Source organism: Alosa alosa, chromosome 21, assembly GCF_017589495.1.
Source record: "Alosa alosa isolate M-15738 ecotype Scorff River chromosome 21, AALO_Geno_1.1, whole genome shotgun sequence".
Classification (NCBI taxonomy): Eukaryota; Metazoa; Chordata; class Actinopteri; order Clupeiformes; family Clupeidae; genus Alosa; species Alosa alosa.
In genome coordinates this window covers 27025568-27037161 of record NC_063209.1, presented here as the reverse complement: position 1 = coordinate 27037161, position 11594 = coordinate 27025568, and the positions used below count along the sequence as shown (strand labels likewise).

Below are 11594 nucleotides of genomic sequence, written 5' to 3'. Positions count from 1 at the left end.
GGGCGGACAAGTGCTGTTCTTCATTCCATCCCAACCGGCGATGCCCCTCCAGTCGGGAGCGCTTACAGACCAGTCCCCCCTAGCCTATATCTCGAGCTGCGCACGCGCTACTGACAGGGATGCTGAATAGTGGGGTTGTTACGGAGAGCTCCAGTCCGTGGGCAGCACCAGTAGTTCTGGTGAGGAAACGGGACGGCAAGTGGCGTTTTTGTGTTGACTATCGAAAACTCAATGCAGTCACTCATAAAGACGCCTTCCCCCTCCCACGCATTGAAGAGTCCCTCACCGGGATGAAGAAGGCGAGGTGGTATTCCACATTAGACCTGGCCAGTGGTTACTGGCAGGTGGAGGTCCACCCCAAAAACAAAGAGAAGTCCGCTTTTACAACGCCCATGGGTCTCTACCAGTGGGAGCGTATGCCTTCCGGACTGTGTAACGCACCAGGTACGTTCCAGCGCTTGATGCAACGGTGTCTAGGGGAGCATGTAAATGATTTCTTACTGATCTATTTGGATGACATCATAATTTATTCAGAAGATTTTGACACCCACCTGCACCACCTCGACCAGGTTTTCGGAAGGCTGGGCCATCATGGCTTAAAACTCCACCCTCAAAAGTGCAAGCTGTTCCACCGAGAGGTTAGGTACTTGGGCCATGTAGTAAGCCAAGAGGGAGTGGCGGTTGACCCAGAGAAGACGAGGATTTGGATTTGTGAGGTACTACCGTCGCTTCGTCTCAGGGTTTTCCAAAGTGGCGGGGCCTCTAAACAAGTTGTTACAAGGTACAGGGGGCAATAAGACCGCAAGCATAACGTGGACTCCTGCTTGCCAAGAAGCATTCGAAACCTTGGAAAGGACCCTCACTCAAGCCCCAGTCCTAGCCTATGCGGACTTCACAGCCCCTTTCCGCCTGTACACAGACGCCAGCTTCCAAGGCTTGGGTGCGGTCCTGGCACAGGTACAGGAAGGGAAAGAGCGCGTTATAGCCTATGCCAGCCGTAGCCTCCACCCCACGGAGAGGAATGACAAGAACTATAGTTCCTTCAAATTAGAGCTTTTGGCACTAAAATGGGCTGTAACGGAAAAATTTAAAGACTACCTGTGGGGGGCAACCTTTACAGTCTATACAGACAACCGGCCTCTTACCCACCTTCAAACCGCAACCCTGGGGGCAACCGAACAGCGGTGGCAAGCACAGCTAGCCTGTTTTGACTTCCAGTTGTGCTACAGGCCAGGGTCCGCTTAATCAAAATGCTGACGCGATTGTCCCGGGTTGCCAACGGAAGCCAACAGCCAATCGGTGGAAGTGGAGCTCCCCCAGAGCTTGCCCCATGAAATCAACACTGGAGTGACTGAGATTGAAGGCGGGGGGTAAGATTGGACTCGCATCCAGGAGCGGGACCCAGACCTGGGGAAGGTCCGGCAGTGGAAGCAAGAGGGGAACGGGAACAGCAGATAGATCTCACACTTCTCACGCCTGGGGGTGACGCCTTATGAGGGAATGGGACCGCCTTCATTACTCCAGGATGGGATCCTCACCCGCAAAGTAAAGACCCAGCCTCCGGCCAACTACTGTCCCAAGTGGTAGTACCAGTCCAGGAGCGGCGTAAGGTATGGACCGCCTACCATCAGACTTTGGGCCATGCACGGGGGCAGAGGATGGTAGAGGCACTCCGGGGCCGCATCTTCTGGAATGGGCTGACGGGGGACTCCAAGCGCTGGGAAAGGGAGTGCCACCAGTGCGTGGTAAGAGGGCGTGCGGGGCAAGAAGAGAGGGCCCCACTCCACTCAGTGGTGAGTCAATATCCCTTTCAGATTTTGGCCATGGACTATTTGTCCCTGGGGCGGGTGAACGATTCCCATCCCTGTGTTCTTGTCATCACTGATTTGTTTTCTCGGTATGCTTTAGCCGTACCGACCAGAGATCAGTCCGCCCTGACGACAGCGAAGGCCCTGTTGAAGAACGTGATCCAGGTGTTCAGTTGTCCCGAGCGGATACTGACAGATCAAGGCGGGGCCTTTGAAGCCGAAGTGATGCGAGAGCTGTGCCAGTTGTACGGGTGTACCAAGAGCCGCACGACCCCCTACCACCCGCAAGGTAATGGGGCTGTGAGCTGTTCAACAGGACTCTCCTGGGAATGTTAAACACCTTGGACCAGGACGGTCAGGGGCGTTGGGCTGAGCGGCTGCCTTACCTCCTCCATGCCTATAATAACACCCCTCACAGTTCCACAGGACTGACCCCATTCTACGTCGTCTTCGGGAAACATGCTAGGTTGCCCCTTGATGTCGCCCTTGGAATCTCCTCACCAGAGACCCCATGCTCCCGAAATGACTGGGTCCAACACCACCAGCAGCAGCTGCTATGCGCCTACAAGAGAGTGCAGGAACATAGCCAGCGTCGACAGGAGTGGCACCAGAGGCGGTACAACCAGCGGGCTAAGGCTTGTCCTCTGTTGCCTGGGGAGAGGGTCCTCTGCAGAAACTTCAGACGGCGTGCTCGGGGAAAGTTGGGGCCTTTCTGGGTCCCAGAACCCTGGGTGGTGGTCTCCCAGCTTAACCCTGGGCAACCAGTGGATAAGCTGCGTCCAGAAGGCAAGGAGGGACCTATCAGGACCATCCACAGGAACAATATCCGTCCATGCCCGGCCAGTTGGACAACTCAAGACCCAGGGAGAGTCTCCCGAGGGGCCGACCGGGTGAGTGAGGTGGGGTTCTGGCCTATGCGTGTTGGTAGTGACCCAAGGCACCCAGGTGTCCCACAGGTTGAAATGGGGGAGGGTTTGCCAGAGCCCAGACCCCAAGGGGGAGGGTTTGCCAGAGCCCAGACCCCCAAATGTAACTGATGGGGGGCTGGAATCAGGTACAGGGGATGTTGAAAGTGTGGACTCTGCTGTAGGACTAAGACGCTCCACTAGGAGTAACCTTGGGGTCCCCCCTGTGCGATTTGGGGAATAGCTGGTGGTCGGGACGACCACTGATCAAGGGGGGAGGGAAATGTAAAGTGGCTTATATATGTGTTGATAAAAGGACTATCTGTGGGCTGAATGGGGTGTCATTGATGTATATGGATGGACTAATTGGTTATGGACGTTTATGATATGGACTCTTGTTTGATTATACCCTAATTGGACTTCATGCGGGGTTGTCTGTTCAGGTGATCCCTCTCTGTTTCAATGGCTAATGGTTGACTGGCCGTCTCCGAAATTGATGCTTGATAGGCTGTATCTCCCTTTAAATACAGGCCTGCAAAGAGAGGAAGGGGACGGGGGGAGAACCGACACAAGAACGCACCGAGGGCCGGGCGATCGGTAGACGCGGAAGTGGCTATGAGGACCGAAGACCACTGAAGACCCGCTAAGTATTTTTGAAAGGAACGTTGATTGTTGGTTCCCTTACCTGTGCTTTGAGTTGAGCTGTCTCGCGGTGTCCTGATTCCTGGTTTTGCTACCATTGCAGCGGTGCTGAGGCGACAACGGAGTATTCCCCCCGACGAGGGGATCAGCTAATCAGATTAGACGTCGGGTGGCTAGAGTCAACGTTCTCAAACTTTGTTGTTAAGGGAAGTCCTCCTTGTAGTATTAAGCCAGAGTAACCATTAGCCCATCACCCCATAGAGTGTTTATCGTTGTGCCTTGTGAGAGTTGCCTCCTGAGACACTGTTTGTTTGTTTGTTTCCGGAAGCTGGGAATCCCCGCGGAACGGCTCGCGTTGATGACATCACAACCACGAAGGGAATCCCGGAATCTTCCTGCAACTTGAGCCCTGGGGGCGTGGCCTCGGCCGACTGGACTCGGACTACATTATAGGGACTGTGTGAGTGGCTGAACCGATTGAACTTGTGCTTTCCAGAAATACTTTTGTACTGGTCGGAGGGAGGCCTGCCCGACCAGTACTGTCTTTTCTCTCCACTTAAAGACTGTTGGAAGGGGAGTGGCGCCACCAGGGGTGGACAGCACAATACATCCCCTGCCATTGTCTGCTGCTCTCGCCTTACTGTGTGGCGGGTGACTTTTTCTGAGTGCATTTTGTGCCCTGGTGTGTTTGCCCATTGTGGGACATTTTGTAGTGAGATTTTGGTGTGTTATCTTGCGATGTGTGTGCTGCTATGGTAACAGGTTTCTTGGTGTGTGTGTATACATATGAAGCTGGTTAAACTCGTGGACTGTCAGTCAGTGTGCTAGCGTGCTGTGCGTGCTCCTGCCCCCTAGTGGTGTTCTAGATTTCACTTCCCCCTATGCCGAACAGTGTTTTATGCTGCTTGTACTAATAAATATTGTTGTTATACTACTGCTACTGCCTCTGTGTTGTCTGTGGCTCGGGAGGATTTGGTTATTGTGAAACCTAGCACAAGTGCAATTGTGACATAGGTACCAGGCCGAAGGCCGAGTGGAAAAGTAATTTCCCTTTGGGGATGAATAAAGTCTATCTATCTCTCTCTAGAAATGTCTCATGTCAGTGAGGGATCTCTACAAGTGTGTTTGTGTTTTATGTCTCTAGTCTCCAGGTGCTGATGGTGTGATCAAGGCAGAGCTCTAGCCGAGAGGGGTGGACCTCATTTTACATAGTGCTACAGTATATAAACTACACACTTACCTTCGATAGTAATAACAAAAAACTCATCTGTATCTTTACAATGGGCTGACTAAAAATGTCAGTGTCCTACGAAAAACGTGTTACTCATGTGAATGAGCAATATAAAATTAAACATTTAAATATGGTACTAAGAACTTGTTTTTTTATTTGTGTTATGATTTTTTTTTTTATCTTTGATGATGGATCATGTGTTCCAGCAAATCATGCATGCCATTGGTGAAGAGTTTGTGTAGACATTAAAGCTCAAAGGAACAACCTTAAAGACTAAAATGTCTCCTCACCAAATACAGGATGTGGTTTTTCTCAGTAGTTGGGGGGTACAGTTCTTTCCACTGACATTAGACATTATTACAATTGCTGAAATGTCGGAGGACTTTAGCCAAACCACATTGACCTATATTATGGCCAAACCACACAGCCTCTCACACACTTTCAGAATGTGTTTTTGGACAACAACAGAGAGACAAAAAACAAAAGAACCAGATTGAAAAAAAACAGAAGGAAAAACATTGTCATCACAGGTTCACAGATGAAAGTATGCTTCCACTGTCTGAGCTCTGATTACTTTCCATCTCACTGTCTAGTTTCCACGCTATGATGGAGACATGTATTTTGGTCTGCCTAATCTGGCTCTTTATCCAGTGCCAAGGTAAGCGACACTACCTGAACTCAGTTCAATAGGTAAATGACATACATACACAAATTAAAATGCATAATAATGTTAACATAAACATATTGATATTGGTTAATCTAATGTTTAAACATACAGTAATGGATATACTGTAGGAATATGAAACAAAGTATGTCAATAATATTTTAATTTGGTGGTAGTGATGAAATGCTTCCTTTATAGAAAGAGTAGGCTACTATAAACTATGTTTTTTTTTGTGTGTGAATTTAGGCAACACTTATTTTCACTATCTGACTGATGAGAACGCCTTAACTCTGTCTTGTGACACATGCAAATGGCAAGTGGACACTGACTTTGACCAATCGGTGGACTGCAACCTGTCCAACAGTTCAGACGCCTGTGAACAAGGGTGCTACTCCATGGGGGAAGAGCTCTGCAAACAGATAGAGGAGCATAAATCGGATCACTGCCAACTTACTGTCAGAAAGGGGTTCTTTGCCTGTGTCAGTGCCTTTGACACAAGAACGATAGTTCCATTTGAAACCCCTCCTCACCATGTAGACTCTTTCCTTGTTGTGCCAGAGAGTAAGTTTAAATGGTGAATCTGCATTACTAAATTAAAATTATTCATAACATGACCAACTAGTTGTTTTTAATGACATGTTTTACCTTATTCCAATAGTGTTCTCAAAACAAATGACTAACATCACTGCACGAGTGTCAGAAGGAGAGTCAGTCACTCTGACATGTGATGTCATGGAAACAAATCTGTTCTTATTTGAGCGACACACTCTGCTTTGGATCCGATCCAGCGTGGACAAGAGCAGCTCTTGTGCTTCCTCCACCCAGCTGCAGAGGCCTGGAACTCATAACCTGACTATCGCCAGTGCTTCTCAGGCTGACAGTGGGCAGTATCTGTGTGTCGTGCAAACAGAAAAGATCCGTGTGTGGAGAATAATATCCAACATCACAGTCACTGTAGACAAATCAGCTGAAGGTAAGCCAAGGGAAAGTTCTGTCCCTAACAGGCACAATGAAGTTAACTAAAAACATCATCATTTGTTTACAGAAAATGCTTTCATTTTAATTTCTGTGTATCTATCAAATAAAGGAATAGTTTCCTTCATTTGCATGTTGTCTTGGCAATCTGCAAATTAAGGAAATTGATTGACTAATTGCAGTCACCATGGACAGACTAGGTCAGTTACTTTGGGAGGGTATTGATCAAAAAGACTCCCCTTGTTTAAAGCAGACATATGGAAAAACATATTTACCTTAGCTTTTTTGAATAAGGAGAGTTCAGTGCATGGCCACAAAGCTACCATGAACCGGAAACACAGTTGTCTCCTCCTTTGAATGCAAATCTCATACTTGGAAATGACCATTCAAAAATGGGCGAAACTGAACAAATACACAATGTGACGCCGAACACAGGCTGTGATCCAAATCATCCCTCTGATCACCGTCCACCAGATACCACTTTGACATGGAGTTCAGGTAGAACTTGCTGTAGCCTGTTGTGAATGGTCTTTGGCACCCAACCATAAAGCTGACTTAATTAAACATGTGGGTGCTAGCCGTGGGGGCAGCCGTACTGGTTAGCGTTTCGGACTTGTAACCGGAGGGTTGCCAGTTCGAACCCCAACCAGTAGGAACGGCTGAAGTGCCCTTGAGCAAGGCACCTAACCTCTCACTGCTCCCCGAGTGCCGCTGTTGTTGCAGGCAGCTCACTGCGCCGGGATTAGTGTGTGCTTCACCTCACTGTGTGCTCACTGTGTGCTGAGTGTGTTTCACTAATTCACGGATTGGGATAAATGCAGAGACCAATACAACCAGATGAGCACAAGGGGGCGTATGGGCCATTTTATTCTCCAGGCTAATAGGGTTGTAAAAGGACTCGTGAAATAGCATCTGAGCATGTTTTTGACAGACAAAACATGCTGCACATATAAAAACAAGTTGCATACCTTCCATGTTAACATCACAAAATAAGGTAAAATACTGTGTTCATCCACTCTATGCCATCTTAAAATTTTGGTGGTGAGAATAAAATGTCATTCAACTTGTTCAATTCAGTTTTTAGGACAGTTCTCTGGCAAATGTACTTGAAGTCCTGTTTTTAAATTACACTGTATGATTGAATTTTGATATGAATGTTGACAAATTGTGCAAGTGATTACAGTTATAGACTTTATCTGAAAAAAAGGAAGTGCTCCCTATAGGTGATAAAGGGCTGCCCATTGCTCAGAGTGTGCTAGTGTGTGTGTTTGCTCCTGGTGAGCTCACTGCTTCTAGTGTGTGTGTGTACACTATTGGGGGTGTTCAACCTTGTATAGCGATGCGCAGATCTGGCTGCATCTTTCAATACAAACATACCTCACGTTTAGCCAGATATACGTAGTGCTGAATCGATCGATCGCACCCGCTGATTTCATACCAGACCAGAAAGCCAACATTTTCTTCCTACAGATAGTTCTTAGTTGTTATAACTTCTCTGTAGACTTTCAAAGTTTAGGCCTACAATACTTTGGTTTGTCTGTAGAAATCCTCAATATACTACAGTGTAATTATATTTTGAGCATTGTTAGTGGTATAAAAGTAGTTTCTATAAGGGAGGCTATTGGTAACATAGGTAATAAGTTTGATAGTACACCCAAAAACAGCCCCCCAAAATTAAGATTCTTTAGCACTATTACTCAATCTGAGTTTATAGCAAAATTCTAACTCAAACCGGCTCCTCAACATGTGCTTTGGATTCAATCCCTAGATTCCTCAAAAAAGTATATGGATAGCTTAGCTCCCTTTCTCAAGATAATAAATACCTCGTTAGAAACAGGTATATTTCCGACTGCTTTTATTACCGCTGTGAAACATTTACTTAAGTCAAATCTTGACTATGCTATCCTGAGTAACTGGCCTATATCAAACCTACTGTACAGTACCTTTCATGAGCAAAGTACTTGGAAAAAGTTGTTGGTAATCAGCTAAATTTAGATCAAATCACAGCACAGAAACGGCCCTAGTAAAAATAGTCAATGATCTCAGACTGGCTACCGACTCAATCAAAGTCTCAATCCTTATTCTTCTAGATTTAAGTGCGGCATTCGACACCATTGATCATAATATTCTAAATCACCGCATAATATTCTAAATCACCGCTTAGTGGGTGGGTCTCTCTGATAACGTTCTAAACTTGCCTTTCGGTGTGGCCCAGGGGAGCCTTGTCCCCTGCTCTTGTCCCTATGCTTCCATTAGAAAACATTATAAGTCAGCATTATTCACTCTGCTGCTAGACTTTTAACTTTTAAGACCATGAAGAGAGAACACATCACCCCTGTGTTAGCTGAACTGCACTGGCTTCCTGTTTCCTATTGATTTTAAGGTAATGTTAATTACCTACAAAGCTCTGAATGGCATAGCACCGTTATATATCTCTGACCTTTTAATATCTTATCAACCACAAAGGAAACTTCTCTCCTAATGCTAATATAAATTGTGCACAAAGTGGAGAAGCTGCTTTTATCCATTATGCCCCAAAGATATGGAACACCCTGCCTCTGTACATCAAACAGGCAGGTACAGTGAATATCTTTAAAAAAAAACCTGAAAACACCTGTATAAGAGAGCCTTTAGTTAACTCATCTTATCTTATAGACTACTTTTCAGATTATTCTACATTTGACTGCTGCCATTAGAGCTACAGCCAGCCAGAAGCAGATGGGCTCCCCCTATTAAGTCAGGTTCTGCTCAAGGTTTCTTCCTGAAATATGGGTGTTTTTCCTTGCCACTGTTGCCATATGGTGTGCTTGTAGGGGGTTAAGGGTTAAGACTGCCAGTCTTCTGGTCGTTGTGTTCCTTAAACGTCTGTATATAAAGTCATATAATCACATACTGAGAACATAACCGCTTAGAGTCCACATCAACGGGGCCTAAGCCTAAGCATTTGTTAGCCTATAGCATTTTTTAGCCTATAGCATTTGTTAGCAAAGCCTATACAGTATATACAGTAATTTCTGATATGTTGCTGATTGGTAGCCTAGAAATCTAGACGCACCCTAGTGGCAGCCAATTACATTTGCTTCCAGGGCTAGTCTAGCAACTCTCCGTTGGCTTGTGAGCTCGAAAAATTAAACTTCTATCAGCCCAATCAAATCATGTATAGAGTCGTTAGGCGGGCTTAACATAATGATTGATGGCAGAGTTGCAACGGTTTGGCTTGAATTCCCTGCTACTTGAAAACAAAGAAGATGGATGTTGCTGTTGGCCAACAGTGTGACACGAAGTTGTTTTTGTTTTAAGTTGGCAAAAGTTTGAACTAGCCAACTAGCTCCGCTGGTGGGAAAACACATGGGACTCAGCGCTGTCTTATTGCGTGCAGAGGGAATTTAAAAGACAACCCCTTATCCCGCCCCTCGGAATGAGTACTGCGAACGGTGAGTGCCCAGACCCTACATTTTAATGTGGGTCTGGCTTGTCAGGTTAGCTGATTGGATCATAAACGGCCACAACAACAAAGAGGAATGGCTGATTCTTTTCTATTATTGTGTTACATGTTCCAAATGTAAAGCACTTTGAGCTGCATTATGTGTGTGTTTTCAGTGGATACATATCTCTTCCACGTGTGTGTTGTCGGGGCCCTGATAGTGATGGGTGTCGCTGCTATTGTGGTGGTTGAGTTTCGGAGAAAGATGACCTCTGAATTGGAAGGTAAAGAAACTATGTCTTATAATGTACAATGTTTAACAAGGTATGGTAATGATTTGTTTTCTATTTGTGACGACCTGCGACAGTTTCAAAATAGACAATGAGAAAGGAACTTCTAATAATGACTGAAATCCCTCTCTATAAACTCCTTATGTGCTGTTCTGTAGTGCTATTCACATGGAGATCTCTTTGCTAATAGTAGTAAAGGACGCAAGGACGTCTAGCCTCTCTACAAACGGAGGTCTGTGCGTTCAGAATAGGACAGTAGATCTCTGTTAAAGGTGTTGTCAGCGATAGCGCAGGATGTCCCATTTGTTTATGTTTATATTTAGAATTATTAGAAGACGATTTTGTCCAAAACAACGTACATTATATTCTTACCAACGACCAAACGAAACACACCAGAGAAGTAGCTCACCCCTCACTTCAGCATTCCGAGAGAAACTCCACACAGAGTTTCGTTTTTGTTTGAGGAACAGGCTTCCCCCACTTTGTTTGTTTTTGGAGCCTGGGCTGCCTACAAAGACCAGGTTTTTTTACAGTGTACTCACAGCATGGGCAGCGGATCATGAGGAGATTCCTGCTGAATGTGACAAATAAATGTATGGGCTTGAAATCATATCATCATACAATCGCTGACTGCACCTTTAATGTTTGATATTCACTCTTCAGTAACCAGAAGTTGATGGTCAGAGAGAGGAGGAGCATCGACTGAAACAGGGGTGGAGACAGTTAGGATGTGGGGCTTACCACATCCCATCAGCATGGGGACATGACAACATCTGCAAAAAGAAAAGAAGCCTGAGGAAGACCCAGACGGGTTGAAACGTCGCTGGTTTTAATAAAAAATGTGTGAGCTGAACTCCAATGTGCGGACATTCCCTCCTTTTTGTTTTACGCTCATACTTTGTCCTGCACCTGACCTAAAGAAAGGTGGGATGTGCACACAAGCACTTTACCAAACTTCTATGTTTTTGAATTGTCCATGCAAATTGTCTGGAAAATCCCAACAGCGAAATGGGGAAATTAAGATTTTCTTTTTTTCAATATAGGCTGGGCTAATTAATCAACAGCCAAAACAAACCATATAGCCTAGGCCTATGCTGTATTCAGAAGGTGATGATAATGTTTCATGTGTTTTAGGCTACATCTTTAAATTAAAGAAATCATTGGTGGTCAATAGTAACAGAAATAAAATGTTGTTCAGCTTGATATCTGTAAAAGTGAACATGTGAAATGCAACAGATTATTTGCTTTTGAGAAAAATGCTTACAGCTTCAGATGATTTTGAAATGGCTAATCCCATGGGGTACAAAAAAAAGGATGCACAGGCATGGTTGCATGTATTTTATTTATTGAGAAATCTTCCTACTACTAATTTAACTCTGTATTGATGAACATTCAACTTCCTTTGATTTTAAACACAGATGACATTAAAAAGTTTAGATCAATGATATTCTTAAGCCTCTAGTGGTCATTTGAAATGTCTGGAAACAGATATTTTTGTTTAGCAGAATGGGATGCTTTTCAGGGGATATTTTCTGAAGATCAACCTGGCAATGTGTTTTGACAAGTTTTGGTCTGAGTCTTTTTGTTTGAAGGTGCACTCTAAGCAATGTTACGCGGTTCCTAAACTAAAACCAAGCCAAACGAATGACACCCAA

The 11594-nt window shown here is 45.3% G+C and overlaps 1 protein-coding gene across 2 annotated transcripts; it reads left to right on the top strand.

The window, feature by feature from the left end:
- The first annotated feature begins 5173 nt into the window (after window positions 1-5173).
- LOC125286560 lies at window positions 5174-11350 on the top strand. Of its 2 annotated transcripts, XM_048231741.1 has the most exons (5): window positions 5174-5244; window positions 5497-5811; window positions 5909-6223; window positions 9826-9933; window positions 10603-11350. In XM_048231741.1, the coding sequence occupies exons 1-5, from the start codon at window positions 5190-5192 to the stop codon at window positions 10614-10616; spliced, it is 807 nt and encodes a 268-aa protein (XP_048087698.1). In that variant the 5' UTR covers window positions 5174-5189; the 3' UTR covers window positions 10617-11350. The 2 variants fall into 2 exon arrangements, with proteins under 2 accessions (XP_048087698.1, XP_048087699.1); XM_048231742.1 differs by lacking the exon at window positions 9826-9933.
- Window positions 11351-11594: the final 244 nt, after the last annotated feature.